Source organism: Passer montanus, unplaced genomic scaffold, assembly GCF_014805655.1.
Source record: "Passer montanus isolate IOZ18808 unplaced genomic scaffold, ASM1480565v1 scaffold54, whole genome shotgun sequence".
Lineage (NCBI taxonomy): Eukaryota > Metazoa > Chordata > Aves > Passeriformes > Passeridae > Passer > Passer montanus.
The window spans coordinates 7098552-7113964 of record NW_024370374.1 but is presented as its reverse complement, the minus strand read 5'-3'; the positions used below and the strand labels follow the sequence as shown (position 1 = coordinate 7113964).

The window sequence follows — 15413 nt, the reverse complement described above, 5'->3', positions numbered from 1 at the left end:
AAATGATGATCAGGGTACCTTATGCCATGTTCCAGCTGCTTTTAGTTACCCCCAGAGGCTGGAGGGGGCACAGTTCCATATCCTGAGGAGCCCAGGGATTGTTTGGAACCTTGGCTAAGCACCTTTATTCCCCAGCATATTTATTTACTGGATGCAGGGTGGGGAAAAAAAGGGTCCCACCCACAGAATTACTGTTACAATCAAAGGCCAGGGTGTGGGGTTGCCTCTTGCTCAGCTCTGATGTGAAAATAAAGGGTTTAAATTCTTCCTTAGCCACTGAGTCATGTGAGAAAAAGTTCAGTCAGTCAGGGGCTGGAGACCTTTAACCATGACATTTCAGGAATTAAGGGAAAAGAATACTGCATGAGGTGAAGTGCCTTATAAACACAGTCCTCTAAAAGACAGTTCAACATTTAATACCCCTGAAAATTCACAGGCCAGATGTGGAATTTGACATTCTGATTTAAAGATTCAGACATAAGTTTTTTCACATGAAGATGGTTTTTTGGTTTTTTTTCTTCTTTTTTGTAAAAAGTAGAACATGGTTTACAGAAAATTGGATGAGCAGGTCCACAGTGAATAACTTAATGAGGTGCTGTGTAACAGAGCTGCACGGAGCCGTTAGCTAGAAATGTGCACTTTGCTGGCTTTAGCTCTAATTAGTTTTAATTCATCTGCATATATATTAGCTGCTTCATGCACAAACATGCAGTGACACGCACAAGCTGGAGCTTTAACATTCCGGCTGGAAACAGAAATGGAAGCACCATATGCTAAACCGGTGCTGAGGACAAAATTTAAAAAAATACATATTTTTTAATATTTAGCCCTGCTCTCTCTGGAACCCTGCTCTCTCATGTCTTGTTGCAGGGAGAAGTGGAGCTGAGAGAATTCCTCAAGAAGTTTCATTTCCATTCCTGCCCTCGGATATTGGATTCCTGACATGGTCGGAGTGGAGAGTGCAGCAAATCCCAGAATTAGTGAGAGCTCCCCAGCATGTGGGCTGGCCGGAGGCAGCGTGCTGCAGCCATGCCCCTGGACTGCCTGCACTCGCATTGCCATGGCAACCCTGGCTTTGGGGGGAATTCAGGCTATCCCGGCTTTCCCACGTTAGGGATTTCACAGCCAAGAAGCTGTGAATAAATTCTGCTTACGCTGAGCAGAACATAAATTAAACAATGTGCGATGTGAGGCACAGACCAGTGCTGCACCCTTTTAATTCACATTTTCTCGGCAATTTCTGTTCAAAATTTGGCAATATGCCTGGCAGCGACAGAAAGCACCTCTCAGGAGATGACTGGGAGGGAAACAAAGATAAGATTTAGCTCGGTTGTTCACATACAGACATTAATGGCAAGAACAGTTTTATAGTTTCATTTTTATGTCAAACCTTTCTCACACTTTATATGCTCACTGTCAATAAAATCTAGTACCAGGTTTGCATACAGAAATCACCAGCTTCTGTAAAGAAATTTAAACTTTGTACTTCCCTCTTGCCACAGGTGGTGTGTATGCTTGCAGAAAAGCTGCTACAACCCTTTTAGAAGTTAGATAAATAAAAATAAAAATAATAAAAATAAAAATAAAAATTCACAATAAAAACTGCTCAGATTAAATTCTGCAAATAATTTTTTACAAGTTAATATTCCTGCTGCGATCTGGGATTAATGGGATTAGCAGAATTAAGAAAAAGAGAAGAAATAATATTAGAAATTGTGAGGATTTTTAATGGCTAGATGGTTGCTTTCTGTAGAAATTCTCCAAAGCCAGGCTCACCTGTAAATGAAACCTACAGAAAATCCCATGTGGATGTTTTTTATATCTCCCATGACAATGATCCAGTTTTATGTCTGTGCAACTTCACGCAGCACCAGCGCCTGCTCTGAAGGATTGAACATTACGTAGTAAATAAAAAATACCAGTCTGGCAGCTTTTTGAAGCACTCAGCAGAGATACAAAGTTGACATTAAGCTGCTTTCCGTAGCAAAGGCACTTTTTTATTACATTGTATGGAGAGCCTCAAGACCTCCCTTGGAGTTGTTATTTTTTATCGAGTACAGAACACACACAAACCCCTCCACTCTGCTACAAGAGCTGGTTACTGCGAGAGCTGCCTGCAGTTCTGTGACCTGCACCAACACAGCACAGGAAACCAAAGGAAAGGAGAGCTCAGCTGCCATCCAGGCAGCAACTGGACAAGCACACAGAGCACTTGGAAAAGGCTTTCAGCTTCCAAACCCATCAGGTCAGGGAAACACTGAATTCCAACTCAACTAGGATGGCCAGCTCCAGGGGTTTTAATGGTGTCTGTTACATCATGTTGCACAAGAACGAGCCTGTTGTTTTCACTTCAGCCTGCTTTAAGAGAGGCATGTGTAATGCTTTCAGGAATGAGGCAGGAGCAGGAATGGTTCTGTGGACGGGACTATTTAATGATTAAGAGTTGGTTCCACGCAGATTCCCACGAGAGAGCTGCATGACTCTGCCTTTCCCAGCAGCTGAGTGAAGCCCTGCTTCCTTCTCTCCCTGAACCTACAGCACCCATTGCAACACACCCCTGTGAAGCAATCCTCAGCTGCGACAGTTTTTATTGAAACACAGATTCTCCAAAAGATCCTGAATCTGCGACAGTTTTTATTGAAACACAGATTCTCCAAAAGATCCTCAATCTGCGAGTTTTTATTGAAACACAGATTCTCCAAAAGATCCTCAATCTGCGAGTTTTTATTGAAACACAGATTCTCCAAAAGATCCTGAATCTCTCCTCACAACTCCTTCCCCTACCCTCAGCTCCCCACTATGATTCCTACTTTTATGGTAGAAACAGTGAGCTAATTTCTCTCAATTCCACCAGAGCACCAAAACACTGGCAGAGAAAAGCAATAAATCAAAGAGGAAAGACAACCTAGAAAAATATTTGTGCTAGAACACATTTTTAAGGATACAGGTGATTCATGCAGAAGAAGGGCACAAGGCATGATTGGAAATAAATTTGAATTGAAAAATACTCAGCCAAAAAGCCTGAATTAAGAACATGCTGAGCGCCAGAGAGAGCTCAGAGACACAGTCTGTTATTAAGCTTTCTTCATTAAACAATTAAATGAAGCAATTCGATTTCAGAAAGGAGATAATTATTTTAGGAATGAAACAAAGGCTGGAGGAAATGCAGCTGCCTGAGCGTGGAGAATGGAGAAAAGGAAACCAAAGCATTGTTTTTGAAATGTTCACAATAACCAATTTGTGTAAGAGGATTTTTAATTAATAGTCTACAAAACTTCTTTTAACTCAGTAATAAAAATAATGCAATTCAAAAAAAGATAACCACCTCAAAATGTGATTATAATTGATATCTTCAAAAATCATAGGTAACAGCAAGCAAGTGCTGAAAGGGACTGAGAAATGACATGGAAAAACAATCCTCCAAGATGAGAATTCTCACGAGATGGCACTTTTAACTCTCCACATGTTTTGATGTGCTGTTTTCTCAAGGCTGTGAGGAAAGATTACTCTCAGGAGACCAAAAGAAAAAAGGTTTGAGTAATTCCTCACAGGCAGATACTCTTGCAGGGCATCCTAAAGGATTTGATAAAATGGGCAATTAAGTTATTTGTCTTACTCACTCACAGCTTTAAGTGCAGGCTGAGACTCCACAGAGCACCCGACCCTCTGTCAATTCGTTCTGAGCACGTTCTCTAAAAGCCTGACCAAGCTTAGACTAAACCAGAAGCCAGGCTTTTAATTAATTATAGAACAAATATAATGTCCTTAGCACAGCACTTCTCCTAGCAGAGGAATAGAGAAGGAAGCCTGTCTCCCAGGCACACTGAGACTCGAGTTTGGGCTCCTGAGGGCTGGCAGGAAATCTTTTTTTGCTTACACCTCCCTGAGTGACAGCATTCAAACGCTGCTGCTGCTGGCAAACTGCAGCCTGTTTAGCACTTCTGAGAAGCTCAATGACAAAACACTTTGCTTTTTGTCTTTAATGTCCCAAGAAGGGCACAGGTAACACAATGCCTGTTTAGCACCACTCCTTAATTAAGTGTGTCCTTAATATCCACTTTCTCCCAGTCAGAGATCTTACTGCAGACAGCAATCCCATCAAACAAGAAAAAAAACCCATTCCATTTATTTTGGTTTTTTAAAGAATTATTTTAAATTAAATGTACACAGAATTATACAATATAAAATTTTAATTCAAGTTATAAAAAATATGCATATGAGTTTAAGGTGTTTAATTTGAAAAGATTGTCAACTGGATCAGAAAATATTCCCTTAAAAACTGCACTCTTTATCCCTCCTCCCAATAAAAAGATTTTGTTCCCTTCCTTTCAGTTGATTTTGCTTTCGCATAAACAACATTTTAATATCTCATAACAATAATCTTAATTGGCCCTAAGGTATGGCACAGATCGATGCAGTTTAGGTCACTGCTTTCAGACACAGTAAAAGGATGTATAAAATCCTTAGAGAAACAAGAGGTTTTACCTCCTGAGGCAGAATATTTCTTGTAGCTCATGAGTGCTTGGCTACAACCAACAGGTTATTCCAACTGGTTCCTAAAATATCCTGGCTGGATGCAGTGGGCAGTATTCCTATTCCACATAAATCTCCTCGGTGACACAGAAGACTCATTAAAAGTGGATAAGAAAAGCACTTCAGCAGAGATTGGACTTGGAGCTGTTTGAGCACTCACATAACATCCCGCTCACTTCCACTCCTCACCTCCCAGGGATTGCTCAGAGGGAGGAAGGAAGAGCTGTTGGAGCAAACCTTTTCTTTAGACACTGCAGAATGGATACTCCTGATGTCTAGGAAACAAAAATCTCCAAAACAACTGAGCTTGTCATTCAGCTGAAGCTCAGCATCTCCTCCAGGGAGCCTGGAATTGACAACTGATACAAGTAAAGGGAATAAGAACGCTGAGAACTCTGCCTGCCCAAAAGGCAGACAGGTGGCAACTCCTTTGCTTGGATACAACCAGTAATACTAAACATACCAAACTGGAAAGATACTGCAAATCAGCACACAATGGTTTGGGCAGGGGGGACCAAAAAGATCATCCAGTTCCAACTCCTTCCACTAGACCAGGTTGCTGCAAGTCCCATCCAGCCTGGCCTTGAGAACTTCTAGGAATGTGGACAGGAATCATTGAAGGGGAAAAACCTCTAACTGAAATGATTTTTCTATCACGTGAACTTACAGCAGTTTCCACTTACTACAATAAAGTATTCAAGCCTCACTGTTTGAGCAAGAGGCACCACATGCAATGAAAACTTGAAAATCATCAGTGTCATGATGTTTCTGCAGAGCAGTGACAAGTTATATACTAACACTTGGTCTTCACAGCAATGGCACCACATAAAAACAACTTGGAAAGAGCTGAAGTCCCACAGGTGCAGCAGCAATAAAACCTCTTCCAGTGTCTAGCCAGGCACCTGGGAGATGTTTGCAGAAACACAGGATCCCACGGCTGTTCAAGCAGTAATGATGTCATGGGATTCTTCCCCCTGAGGCCTCTACAGCCCTGCATGTCCTAGACTGTGCAACTGTGCAATTTCTCCAGCTGCAGGTGAGGTGTGAAGGCCACAGACTGAAGGCTGTTCCAGATGAAAGCTGAGAACTGCATGTGACACAGGCTCACGAATCCTGCTCCCTCTGTGAGTGGCTCACACCTTCCAGCACACACGAGCAGCCTCTGTGACAGAGGCCACAGGAGGATGCCCAGCACAGAGCCCCAAAGGAAAGAGGCTGCTGTAAACATCTGTGTGATCTTGGATAGTTTCAGGAGAACTTCAGGATGCTGAAGGCACTTGGTGCAGACATTTGACTTCGATTTCAAATCCAGGCACGTTTTTTCCAAGAAAGCCACCACAATATTTAATGTCCCTCTTGCACTGCAGTCTGAGGTTACAGTTGTCTTAATATACTTCAATGGAGAGCAAATATGTTTGACAAATTACCTAAGATACTATTTTTTGCTACTCCAAAAGAAAAGCCAGCACCCAGCTGAAAACTTTACTCCTTCTCCCTTTCACACTGTATTTATAACAGGCCATAAAAAAAAAACCAACGACCCCATGAAATTGTAAATTCCAGTTGTCTCAGAAGCGTCCCATGGATGTATTTCCAGTGGAGATGCACCTGAAAAGTGCCTGCAGCAAAGCAAATCTTTTCAGGTGAGTGGCAGAACAAAAGCGTGAAAATTTCTTCTATTAAAATATCTTGAAATAAGCATCAAACTACAGAGTGCTCTCTGAAAGGAATCTGTTTCCATGTCAATTTTCACCTGAGCACAAATTAACTTATTAAGGCACATAAATAAATGGCATGATAAGCAGCCAGTGATAATTATTTTGGTCCAGAAGAAAAGAAGGCACTCTGACTTTTCTCATTCATAGTTTTACACTGTTTTCATCTGGTTCCACTGTTCACCTGGGAGATCTTCTCTTCAACCCTGTCTGCCACCAATTTCAGGTTGCAGTCCTGGAGGGCTTTTATTAAGTCAGCCACCTTTGCATCCTTCCCCCTCCACTTCTGCCACTCCCGAAGTGCCTGAAAAACCTCTTCCTCCAAATCAAATCGGTAGGCTGCCTCTACCTTATCCAGCTTCACCTCTGGCAGCCCAAGTTCTCGCATCAGCTTCTTCCACTCTCTCCCAACATGGGCACGGATGACATCAAAGGCTGCCTTCAGGAGTCCTGAAACAGCAGAAACAGATCAAGTTAGCCACGCATTTATAAATTTATTCCTTATAAATGCATGGAACTCAAGAAAACGTTTGGAAGTTGTTGGTTTTATTTCAGCAAAATGCCAGTACTCCTGTTGCACTGTACACACTGAGAGTTCTACAGAAGCCACAGGACAGACTTGGAATCCCAAAAGATAAAAGAAAAGTAAGATAAAAAAGAGGGGGGGGGGAATTTCCACCCCGAAAGACGTTTGTGTACACATTTACTGGGGTTGCTGGGGAGCGATACAACTATATTAAAAAACCTCTCTCTGTATAAGAACCCACGTACGTTTTTCATGCTCATCCGGCTGATCATCGGGGGCACGAAGCTCTCCCTGCTCGAACTGCTCCACCAGTGACAGCAAATCGCTCCTACTGATGTGCCGCAGCAGCTCTCTCAGGAACCCCAGCTCGTCGTGCGCCACCACCTGCTGCTCCATCAGGATGCTGAAGAGCTCCAGGCCGCTCCGCACCGTCTCCAGCTTTCGCTTCCGAATTTTGTCGCGGCAGAGGAACTTCATGGCCTCGAGCTCCGCGGCCGACAGGCCCGAGGAGATGGAATGCTGCAGGCTCAGGAAGCGATCCACGGCGCCGGGGCCCGCGCCCGGCACGGGCCGCGCGTCCTGTCCCAACCCTCCGGTGAGGGAATGCATTCCTGTTTGCGCAGAGCGACTTCCCGGGAGCACGGAGGGACAGCGGACGGGGACACCGGGACGATTCCGGGACGGCACCGGCCCGAGCCGCGCCGGAACTGACGTGAGCCCGCGCCTTTCCCGCCCCGCGCCTTTCCCGCCCCGCGCCTGCCCGCCCCAAGATGGCGGCGCGCCGCCGCCCCTGAGGGGAGGGGTTGTTGTGTCGCTGCCGCCGCCGCCGCCGCCGCCTAACCGGGGCCTGGGGACCCTCTGCCCCGAACCCATCCCGAGGCGAACCGGCTTCTTTGGTGCTGCTGAATGCAGAGCGTGTGCTGGAGCTGAGCTCGGCGCGGCCGGTGTCCTGCTTCAGGAGAAGCCGCGGTGCCTCAGCGCCTCAGCCGTGGCCGGGTCACAGAATCACAGAATCAATCACAGAATCACGGAATCACAGAGTCACTTCGCTTGGGAAAAACCTCGGGGCTTATCGAGTCCAATCTGTCACCGGACACCACCACGTCAACCAGAGCATGGCACTGAGAGCCACATCCAGGCTTTTGTTAAACACTTCCAGGAACAGACTCCACCACCTCTCTGGGCAGGCCATTCCAATGTCTGATCACCCTTTCTGCGAAGGAATTCTTCCTAATATCCAGCCTAAACCTCTCCCGGTGCAGCTTAGACTATGTCTTCTTATCCTGTCACTTGTTCCCTGGAAGCAGAGCCTGGCCTTCCCTGGCTGCCCTCTCCTGCCAGGGAATTGTGCAGGGCCAGAAGATCCCAGCCAAGCCTCCTTTTCTCCAGGCTGAGCCCCTTTCCCAGCTCCCTCAGTCTCTCCCGGTACTCCCGACCCCTCCCCAGCTCCATTCCCTTCTCTGGACATGCTCCAGCCCCTCAATGGCCTTCCTGAATTGAGGATCCCAGACCAGGACACAAGACTCAAGGTGTGACCTCACCAGTCTAAGCCTGAAGTTGGGAGAACTGGAGATTTCCTGTTTAATATTGAATCATTGGACTTCTAGTGAACACCTACCCCTATAAGAGTTAATCCCAGTGTTTTTTTTTCCAAAAGGTGGAAGGAAAAGCAGCACAAGGATGAAAGGTTCAGCCTGGGGAGGTGGAGGCTCAGGGGGTTCCTTCTGGCTTGCCACAGCTCACTGAGCATGGAGACAGGAGAGGCTTGGTCTCTTTTCCCAAGGAAAAGGGGCTGGACAAGAAGAAAATCACCAGAAGAGGTTTAGATGGGATATTAGGAGACATTTCTTCACTGAAAGGTTGGACAGGCATTGGAACAGGCTGCCATGGGGAAGTCGTGGAGTCACCATCCCTGGGGAGATTTAAAAGATGTACAGATGTGGTGGACTTGGCAGTGATGGGTTAATGGCTGGACTCAATGATCTTAGCGGTCTTTTCCAACCTTAATTGTTCCATGATTCTATGATTCTATCAATGCCTTTCTCCACCAAGAGCAAGAAAGGCCCCAACAGAGCCCTGCTCCCAAAGAGATGCCATTCCCATGGCTTCCCTGCCTGACAGCTCCCAGGGAAGCAGGCTCTGCCCTCCCCGTGTGGCCCCTGCTGCCCCCAGAGACCCCCAGCCTTTCCCTGGAAGCACAGGGCATGCAGCCTGGCCTTTGTTCCTCACGAAGATTAATTGTGACACAAAGCACCTCCTGACCTTTAAAAGGCAAGAAATAGGGCAAATGTTAAGTCCCTGTATTTTAGAGGTGACCCTTACACAAGGTGGAAGGTTGTGAACTTTTCTTAAATGGGAAAGATCAAGTTCATCCCATTGTTTTGTAGGTGCCTTTTGGCTTTTCTTCTCAGAAAAGAAGAAAAGATAGTTCATGTAGATAGTTCAGAGATTTCCTTGTTCCTTCTGTGAGCACTGGCATGTTGATTCCCCAAGTTACCCCTTTCCTAAGTTGTTTCCAGCATACTTTCATTTATTATTCTTACAACACACTCACAGACCTATGTTCTCTCATCATAGAAAGGTTTCTGACTGCTAAATGGACTTAAACACTATCATCTTCCTTATCTCCATCTTCACTCTCACATTCCAACGTGAAGACCAACCCCCCAAAACATTTCTAAAACTCCCACAGGCACAAGCCCTCCTTAGATAAACCTACTAGATATTTTTGTTTATTCCCTAAATGCTGCATACTGGAGGGAATTAACTTGTTACAGGATCTAGTGGTAAAGAAAAGAGTGAGAAGAATTGCCACTGTGAATCTGAGCTGGGACAAGATGTGCCTGATTTAAGAGATGTAATTTTTTTTTTTTTGCAGCCCTGAATATACCTGGGACAAGATGTGCCTGATTTAAGAGGTGTATTTTTTTTTTTTTTTAGCCCTGAATATACTTTAAACTCAATGAAAGACATTAACAAAAAGGGTAGCATAGGAGAAATATATTTGCTCTGTGTGCATTAATTTAGGAAGCAGGAGTAAGCCTTGTAATGGTATCAGAAGTATAAAATCCAGTTAAATAAAATTTCTTTTAAATTTTGCCAGCGAAGGTGACTCTACAAAACAGCAGGGACCAAATCACATGGCGCCTGGTGGTGGCAACCAGCCAAATTCAGAGACAAATCCATGTGAGAGAAGTCCAAATCAGCACAATTTACACCTTTATTCTCTATACCCTGACATGCAATTGAAAACATAAATTTTAATCTGTTCATACAAACCTGGTGGCCAGATTCAGTGCTGAGGTACGAGGGGCGTGAAAGTGATGCTACACATTTATGTAATTCCAAAGGTGTCTAAATTAGTAGCAAATGTGAAACTGAAAGACACAAATCAATATTTAATTAAGATTCTTAAATGCTTTTAAACTCACTCCTATTGGAAGGCAGAGTGATTGAGCAGGGTCTTTTATTCTGTCTGAACCTGACTTGGATGCATCCACTGATGAAAATACCCCAAGCAATAAATTGCTTCATTCCAGTGATTTCCTTTGGAAGCAATTTGTGGGGCTTTGGCAAAGAAAGCATTAGGCGAGCCTAACAGATTGTAAGCGCTTCTGTGTCAGAATAAAACTTAATAGAAATTATTTATTGGAGTAGCTGAGATTTCAGTGGAAGTTTCCCAGAAGTTTAAGTGCTGTGAATGATCCGGTTCCTAACCAAATAATCCTCCGGTTTCCCGAGGCAAGATGAATCCTTGCAAAATACTGCAGAGGGAGCTCGAAGCCTGGGAGTGCCTCAGACTCAGCTTTGACCTCACGGTCCCTGCTGGAGGAGCAGGGCAAGGAGAGCGTGAAAAGATTAATTTCGGCAGAGCCCTCGGGGAGGTGTCAGTCACCAGGACATTCGGGCAAAACCACTCATTTGGGGACTGCAAAAATGGCAAAGTGTGGGGCTGTCCTGAGCTGTGGGTGACTGAGGTGTGTTTGTGTGGAAACTCGGCAAGATCCTTCATTATTTCCAGCCAAGGCAAGCGACATTCTGCTGGTGCAGAGAAACTGGAGTGTTGAGGAGCTGCCGTGTTTTTAAGTGAAGCAGCTTTGATAATTTCTTTAATTTCCCATGCAATTCAATAGCACATATCCCAGGTGGGATTTAAAATCCTTATCCTGACAGTTCTGACAGACAGCTTGGGCAAACACCTTGGCACAGACAGTGCTGAGGAACTGTTTCTCTTTTGAGGCCCAGGTGATTGCACACTTCTTTTAACAGTACTCTTGTCTTCCCAGGGAATTAATGACATCTCCTTTTATTTTTTTTCTGTCTTCAAGATAAGAGGAGATTTTGCATAAAAAACTCCCACCCTCTCCCTAGCAGAATTAGGCTGCAAGAGGTTTTTGCTTTGCTTGCTTGTTTTTTACTCCTACACTGAATAAACTGATTTCCATAACATTTCTTAATGTACTTATCCAATGCCTCTCACCCATTTTTTGCAAAACCCTAAAAGGCACATTTTCAGCAAAGAGAAGACTGTTTCTGTATTTTCTTTTGTGAATTAATTATCTGTAGATGTTTATTTTGTCACCCCAGCTATCACCCCTCTGTTGCTATAACATCCAGTCTAGAAAGAAGTGCTCTGGTAAAGAAACTCATTTGTGAAGAGACTGAGGACCTTAGGAGAAAATTGTCCCTGACAAAAGGGCCCATAAGAAATGTCAAATTATTGTGGGTTGAGAGAGAAAATTAGAAGCAGAGTGTGGGAAAAGTAAATAAGTACTGAAAAGAGAGTGAACTCTGGCATGACTAGGTTGTATACAGATAAAAGATCTGGCCAAGTAGCAACAACAACAAGCAATAAGTTGTTAGCAGATGCTTGAACTTCATATTGAAACAGCAGAAGTGTTGATATAATTCTGTTGATACAGTTCTGTTGTGTTATTGTTGGCAGAAGTTAGTTTAACTTTAGGGAAAGGGTAAATTGTAGACTTTTGTTTATTTGCTCCGGCTAAAAACCTCTGACTTGACTTTTTACCTATTTTTGTAATGAATTTTCATCATACCATGGAAGTATGAAATCATTCAAACAAACATTTCACATGTCAATAAAGCTGTGTGTATATATTAGCCCAGCACACCTCATTCCTCTAAACCATATTTATTACTTAAGCTCTGCAACATCAATTTTGCACTTGGAAAAACAGAAGAACAGAGAAGACAGAGAGCAAGGGTTGTTTGTAGAGGAATGTCATTGTGAAATGACAAAATGTCCCTGAATAACAGTGTATGATCATTAGATCTCTTTTGGGGCCCTTTCTATTTCTATTCAGTTCAGTTCCTGCTCTGTGACTGGCTGAGGGCAAAGCAAAGCAAGTTGAGATCCAAACTGGAAGTTGCTATTCATGCAGGGAAACAATCCAGCAGCTCTGATTGCCAGGCTTGGAAGCTAATGCTAATTAATTTCTGCAGAGTATGTATAATTTATTCTTTATTTTCCTGAGCTGCTGTATTGCCAGTTCCTAAACCAGATAAAACCATGGAAAGGTAAATGCTTATTACAATAACATTTATTTTCTGTAAATTGAGGTGGTTTTCTTCATACAATATTCCGAGCAGCTAAAAAATAAAGATAACAAAAATAATTGTTTTGCAAAAAATTGGTCCATTTTGCACCGTTTTGGAGTTTTTCCTACAAGCATGTAGTTAGTTCTGCACCAGAGGACTTCATCCTCCCACCCAAGGAAATTCTTACCCTTTCCTTACTGAGGAGCAGCACCACATTGCCTGCTGCAGAGCATTGCAGTTGAAATAATGGCAGCAGGGATTTATCCCTTTTTTATTTTTTTGGTGTCTGTGCATATTCAGCTCTTAACTCTTCTGCACCAACAGACTCTGCTTTGGACCTGGTGAAAAGTGGAAACTTTTTCCCAACTGTGTCCCTGCATCCAGCCTGCAGAGTGGCCTCTTCAAAGATGAGAAAACATCTAAATGTCTCTCAGCGGTACTGAAATTTTGCTTTAATAAATAAAAATGAGTGAGCCTGGTCACACTTACTTGATTTTTGAGTTAAACTCAGGTATTGTGAATTCAGTGCTGTGACTGGAGATGGTGACAAGCCAAGAAGTGGAGGTTATTTCCTAGAAACAAGCATTGCCTTAGATTTCTGTGATTTCCATTCTTTTCTGGACATGCCAATGCAGTATTTTCCATCTGAGTCACTGTCCTGGAGGTTGGAAGGTGCAAGTTTTTTACTCAGTTCTGATTAGAGAGGGAGTGCCTCATCTGCTCAGACACAGTGCAGTTATTATCCAGTTATTTCCTTTTAAACCATGAATAGTTTTACGTGGTCACTAAGTGACACAGGATATGACTGGGTGAATTACTCACAGGGATTTAGATATAATAAATAAGAAAGCAAATCTGATTTCATCATCCCTCTCCCTTGATTCTTTGGGGAGGAAGTATTATTTTCTGCTTTCTGAAGAAATGCTGTAATTTGAGCTAGTCCCCAGTGCTGTGGTCAGAACCAGATACAAACTAGTCCTAAACCACAATTTGGAGTCCATTTTCATACACAAACATGTGGGAAACTTGTTACATTTGTTCCCAGAGATGAAAAGTCTAGGAAGGGAGCGTGACTTCCTGAGAGAAGGCTGGATTAATCTAATACAATATATAGCATTTATTTATTTTCCTTACTGTCTGTATACTTCAAAGAAGTGAGGAAGTTACAAACGCCACAGCTTGGTGCCTGAAAAGCTGCAGGGTTTTCTTTTTTTTTTTTTCCTCGTGTAGATACAAGTCAAAATTAAATGACTTGTAGCACAGGATTAGCCCCAAGCTCCCCCTCCCTGATCACTCACATCTAACCATACTTTGCTGTTCTTCACCAGTTTTGGAGTGAGGCTTTTGAAAAGGAGCCTGTACCACATCTTTGCCAAGCACCTAAACTGGGCAGTGGTTAATTAATTGACACTTCTTATCCCCAAAAAGTCCCAGAGCCAATTATTAGCTTAGCTCAGCAGCTCTAAAAGGCAAGCCTTGTAAAGAGGTGGAGGAACTTGGTTTCAGAAGCCAAAGGCAGAGAGGCAAAAGGGAAGAGGTTCAGTAGAAGCTCAGAACTGCCTCCCACTTTTACTTCTTTCTCTCTTTGAAGACAGGATGAAGATGGAGCTGAAGTTCATATTGATTTGCCTGCAGGAGTGTCACTGTTCCTTCCCGCTCACAACTCCCCTTTTCCACTCCCAGCAGTGCCTGAGGAGAGCAAAATGCCCAAACAGTTCCAGGAGTCAGAGCCCACCAGCCTGCAGACACACAGGGCACACACACCACCTCTTGCAGGAAAGCCAGAGCAGTCTGGCCTGCTGGGATTTATTGCTTCCCCACTTGCTGGCTAATTACCTGCAATTACCTTCCTTCTTTACCTGGAGATGTATTTCAGAGATTAATACGTTGAGAAATGTGAGCTGCCCCTGTAATTACACACTGCTGCCAGGACAGATGGGAATTCCAGGCTTATGAACTCCATTCTTCCCACAGGACCAAACCTTCCAGCTTCCATCTCCACATGAGACCCATGTCTGGCTTGGTGTGGTTGGGATGGCACGTGGGAACACTGGCAAAGGCTGGCCCATCACCCACCTACAAGGGGAATCTATCCTTTTTCCAGAAAAAAACACTCCGTGGCTGTCAGTTAACTTGGGTCTGGAAACAGCAGGCAAAAGCTTTTTCTTCCTCTCTTCCCTGCTTTGCATCTTTTCCTCAGCTCCATCTTGTAGTTCAGCTGGAGAAGATAACCACTGTGCTCTCATTTAGCAGTAAAAATAGGGAATAACCTTTTGTTCTCTTTTAAGATTGCTTAACCACACTTAGCCTCTTGCCCTGAAAAATGGACTTTATTACACTTAAGCTTGTTCAGCACAAACACTCTGCTAAATATTTTATATTTTGATTCTTGCTTCTCATGGCCATCTGAACAGATACGTTTCCTGTTTTGGCATGAATTTTTTTCCAGAGATGGTATTAAACCCGATGAAAGCTATGGCCTCAAAATCTTCAATTTTCTTGGATTTTTCAAGGCCTCTGCCTATGGCAACCAGCACAATGGGGCACCCAGCTCTTTACTTCTCTCACAATGCATCTGCATCAATTTATTTTGGCTTTAGCTGATGCTGAGGGTTAGAAAAGTAACCTACAAAAACTGTCAGGAGTTTTTATTTTAACCAAAATGAAACCTATCACTCAATAAGTACTGCTTAACCTCATGCAAAGCACATTGAAGGGAATCAATGGGAATATTTTCTTTGGCTTCAGGTGGCCAACACAGCCTTAAAAGTTAGGATAGAGTTAAAATTCAAAACAAGCCACATTCATAGTTAGTTTTTTCTTTAGAAAGGCCTGTTGGGCTAAAAAAAGAAGGTTAAAAAAAGAACTTTGGTTTTTCTCTGCTATACTAAAAATGGCATGTTGTGTTTTGTTATGGAATAAATAGTGCTCGAATGTGCAAAGAATTGAACCAGAGTTTGAATGGAATTCATATAAATTTTGAGACGGGCTTTTTTCAGTGGTAAGAGGAAGAGAACTTGTGTACTCTGAAAGCCTCATAGGAAAATAGAAATGCACTCAAGTGATGTACGGAACTCTGG

The 15413-nt window shown here is 43.4% G+C and overlaps 1 protein-coding gene across 1 annotated transcript; it reads right to left on the bottom strand.

The window, feature by feature from the left end:
- Positions 1 to 1738: 1738 nt before the first annotated feature.
- FADD (Fas associated via death domain) lies at positions 1739 to 7851 on the bottom strand. Its single transcript, XM_039725121.1, has 2 exons — positions 7020 to 7851; positions 1739 to 6698 (listed from the first exon to the last, which is right to left on the bottom strand). The coding sequence occupies exons 1-2, from the start codon at positions 7645 to 7647 to the stop codon at positions 6412 to 6414; spliced, it is 915 nt and encodes a 304-aa protein (XP_039581055.1). The 5' UTR covers positions 7648 to 7851; the 3' UTR covers positions 1739 to 6411.
- Between the last annotated feature and the right edge of the window lie 7562 nt (positions 7852 to 15413).